Below are 22,077 nucleotides of genomic sequence, written 5' to 3' on the forward strand. Positions count from 1 at the left end.
TATTATAAAATACAAGTCTAAATCATGTTATTATTATTATAATAAATTGAGATGTTATTATTTAATTAATATAAAAATAATTTATAAAGTTTTGTTTTTAAAAAATATTTAATTTATTAATATCACATAAATATATAAACAATAAACTCTAGACGGTAGTCTTGATGCCCTATCCTTAGGGCCGGCCCTCATAATATCTAATATAATAAAAGAAAATGTTTGGTTTATAAGGCGAACATAGCTTTTTCTTAAGGAATATTAATTTAATTTATATATCTAATTCTTTATAATATTAATTTAATTCTTACATCCTTAATCGTGTATAAGTACTTTTCAAAAAAAGTATGGAAGGTACTCCATACTTTGTGTGAGTTGTTGGACCGTATTAATGTTTCTTCACTTTCATCTACTACCAATTTCATTTATCAACCATGTATGTTTAGATATTTCGAGTTAATTCATCTACTACCAATTTCATTTATCAACCATGTATGTTTAGATATTTCGAGTTAATTAATGATGAATGTTATGGAAAAAATAAAGCATGATTAATGACTAATCAGCTACAAGATTAAGCATACAAGTCAACGTGCACAAAACTAAAACCACATTTTAAGTGATTATTAGAAATAATCAAATGAATAACCCGTGGTGCTTATCACATCCTTTGCTTACTTTTGGAGCAACTTGCTTGACTTTTCTTTACCCGGTGGTTGAACCCAACAACCCGTGATTGATAACCGGCTATCCCCGGTCAAAAACATGATTCTGTTTTCTTTTGTATTTATGAAGTCATCAATTTTAGGGTCATAAACCTACAACAAGGCCACAGTTTAGGTTATTTGAATATGAGAGATGATCTATGGTGCGTTGCCAGCTAAGAAAAAAAAGTGAAAGGTTTTAAATAAGGGTCAAGGTTATTGTCAATACCTCACGGTCTCTTTCAAGCCTCAAGGCTTTTAATTTTATTTTTTATTTTATACATACTCTAAGAATCTAAATTCATTTATAGTAAATGTTAATTTAATTTATTTTTTATGCACAAGTAGTGTAGCCGATCAATCACAAGTTATTAATATTCATAAAATTTTAAAATAATTTCAATTAAAATTAAGTATTTATATTTAAATTATATTTTGTAATTTTTCATAATGTTATTTGGAAACAAATAAAAAAAGGCCATTTTTAATTAGCATAACTTTACCTATGCATTGATATGTCCAATGTAAAGGATAAGGTAAAATCTATATTTTTAAGAATAGTATGTCTTTACATTTATATATAATAAATAACATCTTATCGGTTTTTTATTAAGTGTCAATCAGAAAAAAAAAAGTTGTGTTAAATTATGATCATGTTAATATGCTATTTTTTGTTCTATTTTTAAAGTTTTCTAAATTATTTTAATTTATCTTACTTATACTATTAATAAAAATGGGTTTTGTAAAAATTTCCATACTTTCTTCAATTTAATAATAATTATATTTTTTAATATTCATAAAAATAATAAAATGATTTATAGTAAAAATAAAGGAGATAATACTTTCATAAAAGGAAATTTGGTGCTCATCTTATTTATAAGTATTTGTCATTATTTTTATTTTTTTACATATTAATTTTAAATTTATCTATAATAATGATTTGATTTACTTGATAAGGATCTGACTCATATTTTAAAAATCAACTAAAAACTATCTGGATAAAATTAATACAATAATTAAATTTATTAATTATATTGATATTTTTAGAATATTTTCATATATTAAGATTTTATTTCACTTAACCTTTTTCTAGAATAAATATTTTAATGTGTTATTGATGAGAAAATTCAATTAGTTTTAAATATTTTGAAAATGATAAGTGAATATTATCTATGTTCCAACTATATTAATTTGAAATTTTTAATAAATTAGAATATATATTTAATTTGGTATTAGTAAAATATTATTAGTTATTTTAATTATAATATCTATGAGAGAAATAATTGAGTTTTTTATAATTATAATAAATTGTAAGTAGCACAAAAAATATAAATAACTTATAGATTAATAGAGATGTATTTAATAGAAATGGAAGACGTGTATTATTATTACCATTATTATTATCATCATGTATGAAAACAAGCCAATAATATAAAATCCATTATTTGTGACTAATTAGCCCCTCCCTTGTTTTATTTTCTCTCTGAAACCCCAACCCCCTATATATTTCCTTCCCCTTTATTTCTACAGCAGAAATATCAAGTACCCGCTTTACGGGTGAGAGAAGAAAAACACATACAGTGCTGTTTTCATTCTTCACCCACATCACCATGGCCATCAACACTCCCTATCTCAATGCTACAGAAAAGAAACACTGGTGGCTCACAAATCGCAAGGTAAACATTCCAAAACCCCTTTCCCTCATGAGCGTATCTTGTTTTTAAGGCTTCATTTTCTGATAATGTTTTATGTTTTATTTTTTCTAGATTGTTGAGAAATACATCAAAGACGCACGAACCCTCATTGCGACACAAGAACCCAACGAGATTGTTTCAGCTCTGACTCTACTCGACGCAGCTCTCGCTATCTCTCCATCCTCAGATCAAGCTCTTGAGCTTAAAGCGAGATCTCTGCTCTATCTAAGAAGATTCAAAGATGTTGCAAATATGCTTCAGGATTACATTCCGAGTCTCAAAATGGCCAACGATGATTCCGGCTCTGTTTCTTCTGATGGCTCTTCTCAACAGCTTTCAAGAGAAGGCGTCAAGCTGTTATCTTCTTCGGATTCCTCTGATCCAGATCAGAGCTTTTTCAAGTGCTTCTCTGTCTCTGATTTGAAAAAGCGAGTCATGGCTGGTCTCTGCAAAAGCTCTGAAAATGAAGGATATTGGAGGTAATAAAAAAATTACTACTCCATTTAATTTATGTCATTATTGTCTCCATAACTTGAAAACTAAAATAGTTTCTTTTTAAAAAATAGTTTCTTTTTACAGTTTCAGTTTTCTATTTAATGAGTTTTACCAATGAATTTGGAGATTAGATCGGAGAGTCCCCAATATCATGGGGTTTGAGTAAATGCTTCTCTCTGCCAGCTAGTAATGAAACTTTTAAAAATACCTATCAAATTCAATGCACATCGAAAGGTATATCAAGCAAGACCAATAAATAATTAATGTAATATTAATAGTTTGCGTAATTTGGTTCACATATTTCAACTGTTTTGGTTTGGTAGCAGGTTTCTTCTATTTTTAATATACACACTAGGCCCTTATTTATTTTTAATAAATTGATGATTAATTTTCTAAATGTGAATTTCAGATACTTGGTTTTGGGGAAAGCGTGTTGCCATTTAGGCCTAATGGAAGATGCATTGGTTCTTCTTCAAACCGGAAAACGCCTCGCCAGCGCCGCATTCCGCCGCGAGAGCGTATGTTGGACCGACGACAGTTTCTCTCTATGGAACAAACCGTTCCCCGGCGACGCTATTGCAACAACTCCACCTCGAAGTCCTCTATCGGAATCCGAAACGGTAAACCAACTCATCGCACACATTAAATTCCTCCTCCGTCGACGCGCTGCCGCAATCGCTGCCATGGACGCTGGACTCCACACGGAAGCCATCCGTCACTTCTCGAAAATCGTGGACGGCCGCCGTGGTGCTCCACAAGGATTCCTCGCTGAATGCTACATGCATAGAGCAACTGCTTTCCGTTCAGCAGGTAGAATCGCTGATTCAATCGCGGATTGTAACAGAACACTCTCACTTGATCCTACATGTATTCAAGCACTTGAATCCAGAGCCTCAATTCTAGAAACAATCCGTTCCTATCAAGATTGTCTTCACGATCTCGAACACTTGAAGCTTCTATACAACACAATTTTACGCGATCGTAAACTCGCCGGTCCGTTATGGAAACGTCATAATGTTCGTTACAATGAGATTCCCGGGAAACTATGCACTCTTACCGCGAAAATTCAATTCCTGAAACAGAAAATGGCTTCCGGTGAAACGCGTAATGTGGATTACTATGCTTTGATTGGTCTACGACGCGGTTGTGGTCGATCGGAGTTGCAACGGGCTCATCTTTTGCTTTGCTTAAAGCATAAACCAGAGAAAGCAACGTGTTTCATTGAAAGATGTGAACTCGCCGATGAACGCGATCTTGAATCAGTTAAAGATAGAACAAAAATGGCTTCAATGTTGTTGTATAGGCTGCTTCAGAAAGGTTATTCGAGTGTTATGAATTCCATTGCAGAAGATGAAATTGCAGAGAAAGAAAGGAAAATTGCTTTACAGTTGCAACAAACTTCTGCAAATGCAAATGTTAATGCAAATGCAAATGCAAATCCAAATGTAAATGTAAATGCAAATGCAAATGTACATTCAGTTGAAGTGTTGCAACAGATAAGTAGAGATGAAAACATGGAGGAAAAGTTTTTGATGTCATCGCCGAGCATAGCGAATCCAACGGTGTTTCAAGGAGTGTTTTGCCGTGATCTAACGGTGGTGGGGAACTTGCTTTCTCAAAGGTTTAGTAGTAGGTCAATCCCGGTCAAATACGAAGCGCTTAGTTGTTGAATTCATTGATTGATTGGGGAATTGGGATGATTTGTTTTTTACCGGCTGAAAATATCTCTCATTCTGATTATTGGTTAATTATATTATATGTACAAATGGATAAATTAAATTTTGAAAAAAGCCGGAAGAAAATTAATTAATTTAATATGTTTTTATTTTTACTATTATTATAGGATATTCTATTCTCGTAGTCTACTATTGGAATTTGGAGTTTATCAGCCTTAAAATAAAAGTACTACTAGCACGTTATAAATGCTAGTTATGTTAATGTTATTAATAATATTTGAATTTATAGGATATATTGAATGATGTGGTGTTGAACGTTGATGGGTAACTCAGCATTTGGGTTACCCTTACTTTTGTAGTAGAACTTTTTCTTTGGAAAAGGAAAATTTATTTATTTGCTGTGTAGTTGTAGTTGTAGTTGTAGTTGTACAATTGATATAGATAAGGCTTTCCTGCTCCAGCAGTGACCCATGCGAGAAACAGTAGGTGCATGCTTTGGCTTTTTCCCGTGTTTTGTCTTGTTGCATTCAATTTTTCTGTGGCTAGTCTATCCAAGGAACTGAGTTTCTGACATTCTATTAGATTTTCTTCATTTTCTTGCGTAAAAACTTTGTGGCTTCCAAGTTCCAAGTATATGGTGGAAGCTGGTGGCTTGTAGGGTAAGTGTCCGATAGCTTTCTCTTAGACTATTAAACTCAGATACATAATACGGGTACGGGTGGGTGTCACGTAACAAATGTGGAAGTTTTTTGAAATTTAAGATATGATTTTGTATAAATACCTTAATAAATTTAATAAACAAACTCATGTAGATATAAAATTCATCTAAAAATATATATTACAGTAATAATTAATCATTAATGAATGACTTATTTACCAAGTATCATAATATTGTATGAGTTTGTTGTTTGCTAGTTTTAAATAAACTAAACATTACTTGAGATTGAGATGCAAGTAATTTCCATAGCATTATATTGTGTATATAAAGCCATTGTGCTAATGAAATAGAGAAATATCATTGTATTTAATAAGTTGTATCATTGCAACAAGTGCCAATTGATTTTCGTGCCACTGTTTCAACTTCTTCTCTCTTCTTGAATTCGGCTCGTTCCAAGTCTTTCCATTGATACTTCTTACCATGACTGAATCATCGCAATTCATTTAGTCAGTAATGTCAAGATTCGATGGGTTCTATGAATATTGGTCAATGTTTATGAAAAATTTGCTTTGATTAAAGGAGCATTGGGGATTGATTGAGAATTGAATCACAATTGCACCTCCAAATGCAACTTAAGAGCAATTAAAGGCTGCAGAGGAGAACAAATGGAAAGATTTGAAAGCCAACAATTATTTGTTTCATTCCATTGATTGTTTGATCATGAAAACTATTGTGGTACGCAAAATAACTAAAGACATTTGTGGCACTTCTTTTATCACAAATGGTCCCGACCACTTTGATTTCAACTTATCTGGAAATAACTTGAGTCTTGAATTGCACAAGAGCACCATTTGTCCAACTTGAAAGTCTTTGTGGCAGACTTTTCTATCATGATATGCCTTCACCATGTCTTTGTGAACTTGATTTGCCACCTCCATGACTTCCCCCTTGGTGGCATCGATTCAGAAAATGTCATGCTTGTCCTTAGGATGCTTCATGGCTTCAAAAAGATTAAATGTTACATCTTCATCTTGCACCCTTACTTTCATAAGCCTATCATTAATATCAATCATCATTCGGGCGGTCTTCATGAATGGTCTTCCAAGAATTAATAGTACATCACGATCCTCCTCCATGTCAACTACCACAAAATCCACTAGAAACAAGAATTTGTCCACCTTTACTAGCATGTCTTGAGCAACTTCATACGGTAAATTGATAGACTTATCGGCTAATTGCAAAGTCATCCTAGTAGGCTTCATCACAATATTCCCCAATCTTTTGACAATGGATAAAGGGATTAAATTGATGCTAGACTCCAAATCAATCAAACTATTACCAGTGTAGTTACGTCCAATAGTTACCGGCAAGGTGACTCGTCCCGGATCAAATTCCTTTCTTGGGGTAGTTTTTTGGATTACGACACTACAGCGGGCATCAAGCAAAATTGTCTCTTCATCTGTGTACCTCTTTTTCTTTGTGAGAATATTCTTCATGAATTTAGCATACTTGGGCATTTGCTCCAATGCTTCGGTAAATGGAATATTTATATGAAGTTGTTTAAATATGTCCATAAACCGAGCGTAGCGCCTTGCATTTTCCTTCTATGACGGAGCATGGGGATATGGGAGATTTTGACTTGGAATCACATTGTTCGTCATCCTTTCCTTGGCACTTTTTCTCCACTTTCTCACTTTTTTTCTTCGTCGTCTCTTTTTCTACTTCTTCTGCAATAATTTCATCTTCTTCACTTTCCTTCGTTTGATTTTCAACTACAAACTCTATTTCATCATTATCTTCATCTTCTTCAATTTCTCCATTACGTCCCTTAGGTCCAGTCCTAGTCACCATTGCTTTGCAATGTTCTTTAGGATTAACTTCGGTATTTGCGAAAAAAGATGAAATTGATTGGTTTGCCGCAATTTTCGGCAAGTTGGCCCACTTGAGTTTTGAGATTTTTGATGGCCGCTTCTTGATTTTTCTGATTGGCCATTGACATTTGCATGAATTTTATCATATTTTCTTCCATCTTGGAGGGCCCCCCTTGTTGTTGTTGTTGAGGTTGAGTATAAGGTTGAAAGGAATTTGGTTGATAACCTTGACTATTATATCTTTGTTGATAACCTTGGTTGTTGTTCCTTTATTGATAACCTTGTTGATATGGTGGAGGATTCTAATATTTATTCTGACTTTGACCTTGATTATTGTTCATATAATTAACTTCTTCTTCCATAACCGGTGGGCAAAATCCAGTTTGATGATCACCTTTGCATACCTCACAACATGCTACTTGATAATTATTAGAAACTCCATTTAGCTCCTTGAGTTGTTGTGGTAACTTAGACATTTGTTGTTTCAGAAGTTCCACTTGTTATGTCAAAAGTTTATTTTATGTGAGAATAGCATCACTATTATTCAACTCTAAAACTCCAGGTTTCTTTTCTCTGAAGGTGCGGTCATGATTGCCTTGGCGATCATTTAAGTCCATCCGCTCAATAATATGAGTAGCTTCAGCGGATGCCTTAGACATAAGAGAACCACCAGCTATGGCATCCAGAAGTGTTTTATTCGCTGGAATTATACCATTTTGTAACATGTGAATTTGATAAACTTGTGCAAAACCATGTCCTTTGCATTTCCTCAGCATAGCCTTGTATCTCTCTCAAGCTTCATTCAAATATTCACCATTACCTTGAGAAAATACCGCAAATGTTGTTTTTGCATTAAAGAAACGATTTTGAGAGTAAACTCTTTCCAAGAAATTTTCTTCCAACGTATTCCAATCAGTCATAAAAGCTTCGGTTTGATCAAGATACCAATCCTAAGCTTTAGATAACAAAGAATATGGAAATAATCTCTTAAATAAGTTTTCTTCATCAGCTTGAGCAACTCCCGTAGTACCCGTTAACTCATAGAAGCGAGTGAGATGAGTATACGGGTCTACATGGTCTAATCCGGCGAAAGGACTAGCATAAATCAATTGTAGAATACCCGTTTCCAATTCGGACGTCTGCCCGTTGGCGGCAGTTCTGGCGAACTGTGGATTAAGTCTTGTATTATTTGCACACGAAGCGGTAGCAGCCATGGTGACAACCGTGGGTTCTATGATGACTTCTACTTCGTCTTCCACAAATGTTTTGTGAAGGAACAATCCTTCTAGTGACTCGTCAATTGTTTCTAGATTTTGTCACGATGTTGGGATTTCGTCGTCTCGTGCTTTTGCTAACTTTGCTCTTCTTCGTGTTTTGCCTTTGAGTTTCCTAGTTGTTCTTTCAATCTCCGGATCAAAGAGAAGTTGATCGTTGGAAACTTTCCTGCGCATACACCAAGCTATGCAAAACTAACAAACGAGTGAAACACCAAAATTAAAATAAAATGAAAACTCAAAATTATAATACTATTACAATGCGTCCAATATTGACATCAATCCCCTGCAACGACGCCAATTTATTGAAAGTATTTTTGGGTAAATATTTTCTATATATCGTACCCACAGGGATTGGTTTAATATTATTGTCGTTCTATAGTCTGATCACTTTGAGTCGGTAAAAATAAGTGGTTTTGGTTTGTTATTCTAAAGTTGCTTTTAAACATAAACAATTATCAAAACGAGAATGCTGAAGATTAGTTAACAATGAAAGAGATATATTGAGCTTTAGGGTTCATCAACCTATGTTAAAACATAGTTTGGTTCTAATCATATCTTAGTATTTTAATAATAACAATTAAATAAATTTTGTATAAGTAAATATGGTACACTAATTATATGTTTCTCATTTCAGAAGATGTTCTAATACAAGTACCATCAGAACATGAACTTTATGTAAAGCTGAACAAACGCTGAAAGGAAAAGCCGATGAAGTTCTAATGAAGTAACTTCTGAATGCACCAACCGTTGTAAACAAATTCTGATAGAAGTTATGAAGTTAGTCACAATGCAAAGTTCTGATACAAGATACAATACCGTTAAAAAACATAATGATTAAAAGACGGCTGAAGCACTCATATGGAATAATTTCCAAGAATGATGGGAGAAACAAAAAGCACATGCAATTCGTTGGAGAAACAAAAACAAAAGACAAACACGCAACAAAAACAAAAGAAGACACGCAACATTTAATGCTTTCCAAAATCATTACAACAGACAAATTCGTGAAGCTATATATAGAAGAATTCTTGAAAATAAAACAAGCACACATACGAAGAAGAACACTTACGTGAACTCTTACGCTGAAGAAAAATATTTTCACTTTAATATACTGAGTTCATATTCCTTGTACTAAAAACTTAGTAAAAAATCACAGTTGTGATTAAAGCTTATTAGAAGCAAACTGAAACACTATTATTGGAAGTTAATTTGTAATTGTTCCTTGAGAGACCAGTTGGGTCAGATTTCTCAACAGGGCTGGGCCTAGTTAGTCTTATAGGTGTTAGTCACTTGCACTTGACTTGTGCATTGTATTGTTAGTCACGACAGTTTGTTGTGCATTTGTAATCAATTTTGATTATAGTGGATTAAGTTCTCGATTGAGAGAGGCGAAATCACCTTGGCAGGTGGACTGGAGTAGTTTGAGTTGCAAATGAACCAGGATAAAAATAGCTGTGTTTTGTCTATTGTTGTTACAAAAAGAAAAAGGAAAACTTATTCAACCCCCCCCTTCTAAGTGTTTTCCAAACCTTCAACCTATTCCTATGCAATTTATTAATTAAATCATAATTGAACCATCGTTTGAATTATTATCTTTATTTATCCTCAAACTTGAGCTCATGTCTGAGATCAAGTTAGATTATCTCTTACCATTATGAGATTCGGTCTCTCAGAATATCAATATCGATAAGAGTAATAAAGCACGATAATTATGAAAACTCATTCATGATTCCATCTCTGTAAATTATGAATGAATCAATATAGTAACCTAGATAAAAAGGTTGAACCTTTTCTTTCGATCAAAAGTTCAACAATAATTTAACATAAAAACAAGGTTTATTATTGATAATAGAATCAAACAAGTGTTCACAAGAATTCAATCAATGGTACTGTATAATCATAGTTTAACTACTACCTTAGATCAACACAAGAGGATTAGCTCTCCATGGATGTGAAGAACACACAAAATTGGATTGAGGTATTCATCTTGATCAAAAGAATCTCTTCAATTGGTGTAGAATCCACCTTTAATTGTTGTTCTCTGCTGTAAATTGGATTTCTCTCTCAATTTCGTTCACCAAAAATTGCACAGCCATCATGACGGCAAGGACTTCTATTTATAAGAAATATTCTTGTAACGCCGTGCCCGCGGCGCAGCACGTACTCACGCGGCACGGACCAAAACAGAGGGTTTGGCATTGTGCGTCCTTCTACTCCCGTGGCGCGCCCTTGATCTTACTTGCCTCCTTGGCTTGTTTCCCATTCTTTCAGCTTCCTTTCCTCTTCATGTTTTAGTAAGTCTACTTTTCAGCTCCAAACCTGCATACATAATACCCAAAGTGACTCGATTTGTTTCACAACTTGAACAAAACTTATAAAGCTCAATTCTCACTGAAAAACTCATGAAACTAGTAAAATGTGCTTAAGTTTAGAACAAAAAGTAGTTATACTAACACGTGAAAATACCATCAATTCTCTCCTAACATGCATCCAGCGATGGGGCATTTCAATGCCAACTGCTTTGGCAAAGTGGCTTCGGGGGCGCAGTCCTCTCTTGGGCAGATATTTATTCATGGCGTCAGTTATGGAGACCTGGACGGCTTCCCGATTAAGCCTTTTCGATGTAGGCTCGAAGAGGTTCGTCTTTCCCCTATATGATCACCTCGAGCGTCGCCTCAGATTTTGGATGGCAATGAGAGGCGATGAAATGCCTTGAGAATTGCTTCCCTAGGTTCCTCTACGAGGTGATGGATTCCTGGGCGAGACTTTTATATCATACCATGACACCTTTCCTTAGGGTACTAGGAAAAAATGTGCATTTGGTGTCGCCTCTAACATTGCGGTAGTTGAGCAGGGTGTCTATGTTTTCGAGGTGCTCGTCGGGGTCAGCCGTGTCGTCGTATGTCCCAAGTTTGGGGATTTTTTCAACCCCTTAGGAAGAGGAGATTCAATGATAGTTCGGGAAAAAGGACCGCGGGGGTCATCTTCATCGCTCTAGAGAGGCGACCGTGATGGGGAGCGGTCGTGCCTTACTTGTCGAGGACTGTCCTTGCATCGTGGAGACGAGTTCCTCGGTCAGTCCTTTGTTTTGCGCGCAGATGGGTGACAAATGCCACCTCGTCGATCGGCCTTGTTCTTTTTGACCTCTGGGGAGTGTCAATCCTCGCGGGGAGGAGAGCGATCATGTTTTTTGTTCGTCGCGGGTTGCGGTCTCTCTAATTCTGGACGGCGACCTCATCGCCATGGCGAAGGGCTTTAGGAGTCGTTTCGCTGCTGTCTCCACAAGGGAGAGGGTGAGCGGCGATCCTTCTCCAAAGCTCCAGACTTTTCATTCTGATAGAAGATCAGAGCGTTGGTCAAGTTGGGTCTTGCGACCAAGGCCATTAAAGTTAGTTCAGCGGTGGGTGACAGCGAAATTGGCTTAAACTTCTCCGGTGTCTTCTCCAGACCTTTGCGGGTTATAATGAATTGGAAATCGTTGTCATCCAAGGAGGGGTAGGCGGTTTGCCCATCACTCCTTACTAGGGAGCATTCCTTTAAGATAGGAATCTCCTTACCGTTTTCGGCGTTACAGTCAGGAGAGATGACGGTTTTGGCATCGCCGATGGTGTTGTCATCTTGACCGGCCATGATCGGTTATTTAAAATTTATTTTGGTCTTTCGGTTTTAGAGAAAGAAAAATGCGGAAATAAGATTCCCACAGACAGCGCCGCTGATCTTACCGGGATCAAAAAGTTGGTGAGCGGCCGCCAGACGTCGTCGACTTGATGCGATCAATGGAGGATGAGGGTAACAAGGTTTAGGGTTAGAAAAGTGAAATCCTAAACCTCTTGCAGATGAGGGTATTTATATTAAGCCCCTAACGTTGGGCCAATGGTCTCCATTATGGGCTGGATATGCAAGCCCATAATGGATGACTGCCAGGACTTCCATATACAAGTGGGGGTGAGCAGCATGTGCTTACCATCCTTGGCCACAAGATGAAATCGTCTCGCTAGCCGCGCAAGACGTTAGAGGCAGTTGGTGACGTGTCCTCGGTAGAATAGCATATGAGAAATGTGCGCTTCATTGGCTCTGGCAGATTGGGCCAATGTTTTGGACATTCACACAAATTAAAAAACATAATTAATTTTATATGGAGAAGAGAAATTAAGCATGACTTTATAATATTGTCATTTATTTATTATACGTGAACGAGAAAATTAAAGAAGTGGAAGAAGACATATTAATAAATGATATAGGGTATTTTTCAAATGAATGAGAGAGAGAGAGAGAGAGAGAGAGAGAGAGAGAGAGAGAGAGAGGTGTTTAAGTCATTATCATGTACTCCCTCCGTTCCTTTATAATTGTCACTTTTGTGAAAAAAATTTGTTTCTTTTTAAGTGTCACATTTCAAAGTTCAAGAAAGTGTTTTTGTTGTTTTGTCAAAATTACCCCTAATCATTATGATAGAGAGAGGAAAAGTTAAATAAAGTATTAAAAAGTTTAGGGTATTATTGAAAAAATAATAATCATTACTTAAAAAGTAACAATAATCATTGGTTGTCTTGGTATGTGGAAAATTCATTCTAACATTCACATCTCTTAATTTTAAATGTGTGCACTGTTATTTTCTCATACAATTAATAAAGGATAACATTATAAAATTCTATATAATTTTATTTTTTTCACACAAAAGTAATTACTGTTATTATTGTTATTATTAATACGTATGAAAAATCAAAAACATCGTATAAAAAACGAAGGGAATAAAATTTTAGAAATTAATTCTAAAATATTTATTACGAATGGCAAATTTTCTAACTATCATAAATTTTTGAAAAATGTACTTTTAATCAATCAATAAATTTTATTTTATTTTATCCTAGTAGAATAGTTTACTTATTAAATGGTTTATATTTTTTAATGTTAGGAGGATTCATAAGAGCATCTCCAATGGTAGTATTTTTCAATGAGTTCTCCAACTAGACATCAATATAATAATTAAATATTGAATCAATTTGTCATGTCATAGTAGAGTTGCATTGCAATGCAACTGGTAAAAAATTGTGGTACCCAATCAAATTAATTTATGAGGTAAAATTGTGGGACCCATTTGAAATACACTAACAAAATAAATATTAAATAAATTATTTTAAGATGATATGGCTGATGAAACCCATAAAGAAGTCAAAAAAGAGTTGCACCATTGGAGATGGTCTAAGAAACAACGTTGTGAAAAAAAGATCTCAACCAATGATGAGTGATGTGTAGTGTGAAGATGAGAAGTCGTGTCTAGGAAAAAAGTGTAACCACAAAAGGTTCCTAATCTACTATGCACTCAATACAAGAAAACAAAGGGATTAATTAGAGATGAAATTGAAATGTCAAATCAACTTTTACTTTCCCATCATGACCTCTTTTCCTATGTCATGCATGTGTTCCCTGTCAATCAACAAGTTTATTTCTTTTTGTACTACAATCAATCAAATTTTTTAATTAATTGAGATAAGCTGTAAAGTATTAGTAAAAGTTAATACAGTCTTATTATTCCATCGTATATTTATTGTAAAAGAACTTTTAATTTTAAATTTATTAAATAATTAGTATATTTAAATTAAATATGAAATAAACACATTATTTATTTAATTAATTAAAAAATAATTTTCTATATTTAAAACATATATATTTGGTATCATTGTTATAAACAAAAGTTTATTTTATTGAATAACTAAAATAATGTGTATATGTAAAGACAAAATATATCAATTATTTCATAAATTTAAAAAAATTAAATTTTACTTATAATAATTACAAGAGGTGTATCATTTTTTAAAATATAGTAATTGTTTAAATTAAACTATAAATTGTTTTACAATATTGATGAATTATAATCATTTATTAATATTTTATCAATTACTATATATTTTTACTTGATGTATTTTTTATTATACATTTCAATATTTAATACTATTTTTAAATTCTTTTGATTTATCATTTCAACACGTTAATAAAAAAAATTTATACAATTTCTCTTTCTCATACAAAAATTGTTACATTTGTTTAATATTTGTAAAATATACAAAATGAATTATAATAATAAATAGATATAGTGGTTAAAAATTTGTAATAATAAAAAAATCAACAAAGTAACAATTAATTCTCCAAAATAAACCAAATGAAAAATTAGTTTTTTTACTCTACTAATATATAGTTTTAAAATATACAAATTTTGTCAGATTAATCATCAATATTTTAATAATAATAATAAAATCAAAAAAACTTAACATATTTAGTCACTAAATTATAAAAAAAATGTTTTAGTAATTAAATTAAAAATTAGTGATAATTTAAAATTAAATCAATAGTGTACACATACAAAATTAAGAGTGGACAATACACCTTTCAGCCATTATATAATTAAATATTTACTTTTAAATTAATTAAATAGTTAATGTATCTTACATAATAATAATAATAATAATAATAATAATAATAATAATAATAATAATAATAATAATAATAATAATAATAATAATAATAATAATAATAATAATAATAATAATAATAATAATAATAATAATAAAAATAATAAAAATGATGATATTTTGTTTGAAGCGTCTCTTACGAGAAAGCAGTCCTGGTGTTTTTCCTCTCTCATGCAAAGATTCATACATTATTTCATTTCTACGGTTATTCCTTGATTTTACTTTTGCAAGAAGTATCCAATTTTTGCCAGATCAAAAGTTTCAAATATGTATTCACATGCATGTGCTGATTTTTTAATATAAACGTGAGATATATAAAAAAAATCGAACACCCTTCACTCACCAACTACCAACGTAATTTTAAATAAAAAATTAAATAGTAAGACAGGAACAAAGTGTATATGGGACTGTGTTGTTTGTGAGTTTTCAAGGTAGATGACAGTATACATTGGGCTGTCAAAATCAATGAACTTCCCATATTTATGCCATGGCGTGTTGAAATTATTGCTAGCACGTCCCGTTTTTCAAAATGTTTACATGAGTATGACTTCTGCTGGGGAGGGGTATCGTTTATGCTCTCCAAGATTTGCTAGTTTCCAAGATCATTTGAAGAATCTTAGTCTATTTTCGGAATGGACAAAATTCGGAGTATAAAACTAAATAATTGTTGATTTGGGTAGGAATATACTCCCTCTGGTACCATTTATAAGAAAAGATTCTCTTTTTAGATACATTGAATAAATAATGTATCTGGACAAATTGTCCAGATACATTATTTATTCAATGTATCTAAAAAGAGAATCTTTTCTTATAAATGGGACCGGAGGTAGTATTTTATTATTTTCATTAAAATTGTTTTTTTCTTCACTGAGACTTTCAATCATTTTTATCTCCGCATCAAATAAAACCGGTATAATCGAGCGAATTGTAATTTTTGTTTGTATTTGTTGCGGGAAAGAGAATTCTGTAGTCAAGAGTTCCTTTGACGTATCTTAGGATCCTCTTAACTGCAGCCAAGTGAGACACCTTCGTTCTCTCCACGAATTTACTCGCAATACCGACACTAAATACCAAATTTGGTCGCATATTGCACAAGTAACGTAATGATTCAATTAATATTCTATATTGCGTTGATCCACATTCTGCTCATCATCACTTTTGGACAGTTGCAACCTTACTTCAGCTGGTGTATTGACAACATTACAATGCTCCATATCACACATCTTCAATATCTCAAGAGCATACTTTATTTGATGCATGAGCAGTCTCAATTTTGACTTGTGGAACTCTATGCCAAGAAAGTAAGTCATAACTCCAAGGTCACTCATTTCAAATTCATCCATAAGCTCACTCTTGAACTTAGAAATACTCAACTCATTGCTTCCCGTGATCAACAAATCATCAACGTATAAACAAAGTATAATCACATCTTTACTTGCATCTGCCTTCACATAGACACCATGATCAGAAACACATTTCTTGAAACCAACATCGACTAGTACACCATCTATGTATTTGTTCCAAACTCTTGGAGCTTGTTTCAAACTATACAATGCTTTCTTTAATTTGTAGACCCTTCCCTCTTGATTTGTCACAACAAAATCAGGGGATTGTTCTACATAAACTTCCTCCTCAAGTGGACCATTCAAAAACACAAATTTCACATCCATTTGATACATCGACCAATTGTTGCAATTCGCAATGCCAACTACTAACCTTATAGTTTCTAGCCTAGCAACAGGTGCAAACACCTCATCAAACTCTATACCTTCTCTTTGCGAAAATCCCTTCGCAACTAGTCGAGCCTTATGCTTGACAATTTCACATTTGAGATTTTCCTTCACTTTATAGACCCATCTCACATCGATTGGTGTATTTCGTATCGGTAGATCAACCAACTCCCAAGTAGTGTTCTTCTCGGTCGATTTTAATTCCTCTTTCATTGCACACACTCAATTTGCATAACTTAATGCCTCTTCCATGCTAACGGGCTCGGATTCAGCCACAAGCGCAAATTGAATGAAATCGCCATCATCGTTGATTTTGTTGTCCCGAAATACTTCACAATCTTGGAGTATCTGAGGCAAACCTCTTTTCCTAGTAGGTCGGCTACTGTGTTCCCCGATTTTAGCTTCGACAGGTTGTTGTTCAGTACTTGCAACAGCCTAATTTTTTGCATTTTCACTGCCATAATCGATTACAAGATTATTGTAATCGATTACGCCTTCTGCAACACCAGTTCCAGCAGCTTCTGATAGCATGAAATCACTCCTGTAATCAGTTACCTCATTCTGGTAACCGGTTACGGGACCTGTCAAAGTCATTTTTCTGCTATCAATAGGCTTCAACTCGTCGACCACAACATCCCGACTGATCACGGTCCTCTTGTTTGCAACATCAAACAATTTATAACCTCCAATAGGATGATAACCAACTAGCAACATCTTTTCACCCTTATTGTCCAACTTCTTTCAAAGTTGACTCGGAAACGTGTTGAAATGCTATCAAACCGAAAATTCTCAAATGACTTAAGCTTGGTATAAATCTAAACCATAGGCGGCTGTAGAAACGCCTTCACCCCATAGCTCCTTCGACAAGTCTTTTCCCTTTGACATGCTTCAAACCATATTCATTATCGAACGATTCTTCCTCTCGGCAACACCATTCTGTTGTGGCGCGTAGGGTGGCACAACTTCACGCATTATCCCCTCTTCATCACAATTCTTCCCAAACTTATTCGAGGTATATTCACCTCCACCATCCGTTTTGAGAATTTTAAGCTTGTGACCATTTTGCCGCTCAACCATGGACTTAAATCTTTTGAACACATCAAATACCTCATCCTTTCTCTTGATTAGGTATATCCATAGTTTCCTACTAAAATCGTCGATAAAAGTGACAAAGTACCTATTGCCACCATACGAGTTGACTTGCATTAGACTGCACACATCAGAGTACACCACCTCAAGGTGATGGTTAGTCTTACGACCTGCATCCTTACTGAAACTACTCTTGTGTAGCTTCCCGTGCACTCACTCTTCACGCATCTTAGCTAGAATATTGATTTTTGGAAACCCGGTTACCGTACCATCCATTTGTAACGCATCGAGGTCTCGAAAATTGAGATGTCTAAAATGGTAGTGCCACAACCATTCTTCTCGACTTGCCACTGTATCGAGACACCTATGCTCCATCACTACCAAACTCTATCTTGAAAGTCCTATCGGAAGTCATAGGTGCTTTAAGGACTAAAACCTTGTTTCGGTCCAAAATGCGTAAAATCTTATTTTCCATGCGAATAATGTAATCCTTCTCAAGCAATTGACCAATACTCAAGAGATTACATTTAATTCCAAGAATATAAATCACATCTTTGATCAAGGAAGGTCCACCATCCCTTCTCATGATCAAAACATCATTGACCCCGTCGGCCACTAAAGTGGTATCGTCTGCGACTTTCACCTTATTCTTCGTGGCTTGATTGATTTCGACAAACAAGTCCTTTCTACATGTCATATGTGTTGGAAAACCATAATCCAAGTACCACTCATCACTTCCTTGGACTCCATCTCGAACTGTTACCATAACATTGTGCTCCAATGCGTTTCTACAACATTTTTCAAACTGTTGCAGCTGCTGTCTAGCAACTGATTACTGCCATAATTCTCCTCAGTGATCATCACCAGAACCGTGTTATCATCATCCACCTCCTGTCGAGCAACCTTAGCCTCATCACTTTGATTTTCCCTTAGTTTCCCATTACAATCTCTTGCGAAATGACCACATCTATGATAATTAACACTTCGCATTACTCTTGTCAATTCTCTTGGTGTTGTTGCCTTGAAAACTACCTTTGGAGCTTCTCTCACCTCTTTCCCCCATCGAAACCTTCAAATTTTGTGAATCTTTTCCATCAAAATTTGACTTCCCTCTCGAAGCCCATTCTCCTTTCGACTGTTTACTCTTCTCATTGAGCCCTGCTTGCAACGCACTCTCTGCTTTAGCTTTGTCACTTCCCCTTTCACCATTCTTTGTTCATGATCCTCAAGACAGCTTTGAAGCTCCTCTTTGCTCAATGTTGAAAGGTCCTTCAATTCTTTGATTTCCACTACAATGTTGTCTAATCTTGACATTAGAGGACGCAAAATCTTCGACACATAATTCTGCTCCAAAACAGTTTCTCTGCAGGACTTTATTTGAGCCATATGATTTTGGTCATGTTGTTAAATTTGAGATCAACTAGCAGATTTGACTTTCTGCAACTCCCAACTGGAACTTATGGCTGGAAATGTATCTTAATTTGAGACTCTTGATGTAATTAGGTAATTTTAACTTCTTCTATGGTTAAGTAACGAGCATAAATTTGCTTCTTTATGTTGAGAATCCGTAATCTTTACGTGCTGAGAATTTGGTTTTGTCAACAATTAAGGTACCTTGATATACTAAACTTGTAATTCGAGTGCTTTCCTTGTATTACCTCGGTATTTTCAAATAATGTACACTTAAAAGTATATTGAGGAATTATCACACTAATAAACTATACTTTTACGCTTGAAATTACTCAGATGATTGGCGAATTATTTATTTCTTTTTTCTTTGAGGGAGATGAGTTTTCTTTTAATTTATTTCTCTTATTTTACGGGGGAAATTAGAGCATGTAATATATATGTTGTGGCTTGATTCTTAAAGTATAAAACAAAGTACAAATCAAATCATCTTATTAATGGATAAACATTTCATGGGTGTTCTATTGCCACTCACTCGTATTTCACGAGCTACAATTTTGGTTCAACTTCTGATATCGGCGAGTTCCAAAACTACAATAAACTAGTCAATGACCCTAACATAGGTTTCACTAGATATGATTCTATTGCTGACAACCAGAAACTGTCTTTCTCCAGCTACATCAATGAAACAAATCACATTCATTTTGAATAATTTATTAATATCTTGTTTCTAGAGGAATTTAATCAACAACTGACATCCATATCAATTATAAGAACAAAAATATCAATTTTAGTATGCTTAAGCTTTGAAGAAATAATTGTGCTTTTCTTCGAAAGGGTGATTCCAGAGCTTTTACGGGGAACATGGAGATATAAAATGAAGGATATAGAGTGTTCTTCTGATGATGATGATAACATTGTATCAAAACAATAGATTTCTGAATGTATGATTAGGAGTAAGTCACTCAATAAATCAATGGTGTTTTAGGATTTGAAGGAGATGAAAAAACAAATCGATGATTTTTAGGATTCTACGGAGGAAACACTAAACAAATTAAGGATTCAAGAGGAATGAATTTTGAATTAAAAGAAAATTGAAATTTCTTCTAAAGTTGAACAAATTTGTTGTGAACAGAAACTTTATTTTATTGAAAAGCATACGAGAGAACGCGAAGGATGTTTTAACTCAAGAAATAAGTATTTCCTTTAATTGTTTTTTCTCGTAATACATTTTTATTGTATAATAATAATATGTTTCAACAAATGATCATATTTTCCTATGAGTAGTGCTATTTAGTACGAAGCAATTTGAAGAAGAAATGTAAGAATGAGTATGTCTCACTATTTTAGTGGTAAATTTTAAATTAATTTTAAATTTAACTTCCTTTGTAATAGGGATCATGGGGGTTGTAGTGATAATGGATGGTTGAGATCTATTCTTGCATTTCTTGTTTTTCCACTTTCTTACTAATAAGCATTTTCCTTTTCCTATTAGTATGCAAATGCTATTTTTGCTTTTTATTTTAACCCTATCTAAGGGTCTCGAGTTCAATTCTGATTGGCATGCAAAAGTTTTATTTTTTTTGTTTCATTTATCTCTGTGTAGGGCAACGTTATTTTTTTTATTTATCACCACCGGTAGTACTATTGGATTTAATTTTTTCTCCAGCTTTTATTAGCCTTTTTGCTAAACAATACTATAGACCAAAACAATTTTTAATCTATTAGAACATATAGTGTTGCCTAAGACAAAAGCACCATTAAATATTGGAATAATATATTTAATAACATTTTACAAATAAACGCTTTTAATTATCTACTATTATAGATCTGTTATGAATAATTGGATGATTTGTCTCTCAATCACTTCATTCCTTATTTAATCCATTTGTATTTATTATATTGTCTAGATGATGTCCTATAAATAAGACCAGTCTCATTGTATACGATTACACTGATGAAATAATACAAAATCATTATCTCTTTATCTCTTTTCTTTATTCCTTATTTCTCTTTATTTTATAACACGTTATCGGCACGAAACTCTAACAAACTTGAAAAAAAATTGAAGCCCTAAATATCAGAGGTGATATTATTTTATTATTTTACTCTTTTCTATTACTCGTGTTGAATTTCAATATTATATCTTATTAAATTATCAAATAATCCTTGAAGAATTACAAAACAATGAGTTTGTTATATAGTTCCTAAAGAATTTAACAAATATCTCTGAAAGATAGTAATGAGTTTATATATAGTTCCTGAAGAACTTAATAAATATCCCTGAAGGATAGTAATGAGGTTATATATAGTTCCTGAAGAACTTAACAAATATCCCTGAAGGATAGTAATGAGGTTATATATAGTTCTTGAAGAACTTATCAAATATATCTGAAGGATAATATTGAGTTTATCATATAGTTCCTGAAGAACTTAACAAATATCTCTGAAAGATAGTAATGAGTTTATATATAGTTCCTGAAGAACTTAACAAATATCCCTGAAGGATAGTTATGAGGTTATATATAGTTCTTGAAGAACTTATCAAATATCTCTGAAGGATAATATTGAGGTTATTATATAGTTCCCAAAGAATTTATAAAGCATATATGAAGGATTATATTAACAATCCCAGAAGGATTGCATCTATAATATTAATGAATCCCAAAAGGATTCGATCTATAATATTAATGAATCCCATAAGAATTGCATTAATTATGTTAAAAATTAGAAAAATGATTGCATGAATAATATTATCCAATTTGAGAAAGATTGAAAGAATAATATTGAATTTTTTTTTTTGTTATATCGATATAAAAATTTGTAATATGCTCATAAAATAATTGTTATTCTAGAAGAATGACACAAATAATTTTAACACATCCCAAAAGAATTGTTACATTTTTTAGATAATTGTTTATAACAAATAGTTTTAACGCATCCCAAAAGGATGGTTATATTTTTTTAGATTATTGTTTATAACAAATAATTTTAATGCATCCCAAAAGAATG

General features: G+C 33.4%; 3 protein-coding genes across 3 annotated transcripts; 1 reads left to right on the plus strand and 2 right to left on the minus strand.

The window, feature by feature from the left end:
• Window positions 1–2,178: 2,178 nt before the first annotated feature.
• LOC131629175 (uncharacterized) lies at window positions 2,179–4,721 on the plus strand. Its single transcript, XM_058899969.1, has 3 exons — window positions 2,179–2,377; window positions 2,468–2,874; window positions 3,300–4,721. Exons 1-3 carry the CDS (start codon window positions 2,312–2,314, stop codon window positions 4,558–4,560), a joined length of 1,734 nt encoding a protein of 577 aa, XP_058755952.1. The 5' UTR covers window positions 2,179–2,311; the 3' UTR covers window positions 4,561–4,721.
• A 1,110-nt stretch (window positions 4,722–5,831) lies between these two features.
• On the minus strand, window positions 5,832–7,075 carry LOC131629191 (uncharacterized). Its single transcript, XM_058899987.1, has 3 exons — window positions 6,874–7,075; window positions 6,343–6,752; window positions 5,832–5,873 (listed from the first exon to the last, which is right to left on the minus strand). The coding sequence occupies exons 1-3, from the start codon at window positions 7,073–7,075 to the stop codon at window positions 5,832–5,834; spliced, it is 654 nt and encodes a 217-aa protein (XP_058755970.1).
• A 10,947-nt stretch (window positions 7,076–18,022) lies between these two features.
• LOC131629192 (uncharacterized) lies at window positions 18,023–18,648 on the minus strand. Its single transcript, XM_058899988.1, has 2 exons — window positions 18,465–18,648; window positions 18,023–18,414 (listed from the first exon to the last, which is right to left on the minus strand). The coding sequence occupies exons 1-2, from the start codon at window positions 18,646–18,648 to the stop codon at window positions 18,023–18,025; spliced, it is 576 nt and encodes a 191-aa protein (XP_058755971.1).
• Between the last annotated feature and the right edge of the window lie 3,429 nt (window positions 18,649–22,077).

Source organism: Vicia villosa, unplaced genomic scaffold, assembly GCF_029867415.1.
Source record: "Vicia villosa cultivar HV-30 ecotype Madison, WI unplaced genomic scaffold, Vvil1.0 ctg.000534F_1_1, whole genome shotgun sequence".
Lineage (NCBI taxonomy): Eukaryota > Viridiplantae > Streptophyta > Magnoliopsida > Fabales > Fabaceae > Vicia > Vicia villosa.

Excerpts from the sequence above, each read along its gene's own strand:
- LOC131629175 (XM_058899969.1), top strand. The coding sequence starts at position 2,312 with ATGGCCATCAACACTCCCTATCTCAATGCTACAGAAAAGAAACACTGG. Across the intron at positions 2,378-2,467 it reads GGTGGCTCACAAATCGCAAG|ATTGTTGAGAAATACATCAA; the intron begins GTAAACATTCCA and ends TATTTTTTCTAG. Across the intron at positions 2,875-3,299 it reads GAAAATGAAGGATATTGGAG|ATACTTGGTTTTGGGGAAAG; the intron begins GTAATAAAAAAA and ends TGTGAATTTCAG.
- LOC131629191 (XM_058899987.1), bottom strand. The coding sequence starts at position 7,075 with ATGGTGACTAGGACTGGACCTAAGGGACGTAATGGAGAAATTGAAGAA. Across the intron at positions 6,753-6,873 it reads AGGAAAGGATGACGAACAAT|CATTGGAGCAAATGCCCAAG; the intron begins GTGATTCCAAGT and ends CATTTACCGAAG. Across the intron at positions 5,874-6,342 it reads ACATGGAGGAGGATCGTGAT|CCTTTAATTGCTCTTAAGTT; the intron begins GTACTATTAATT and ends TCTCCTCTGCAG.
- LOC131629192 (XM_058899988.1), bottom strand. The coding sequence starts at position 18,648 with ATGCGAAGTGTTAATTATCATAGATGTGGTCATTTCGCAAGAGATTGT. Across the intron at positions 18,415-18,464 it reads GCTAGACAGCAGCTGCAACA|TTCGAGATGGAGTCCAAGGA; the intron begins GTTTGAAAAATG and ends TTATGGTAACAG.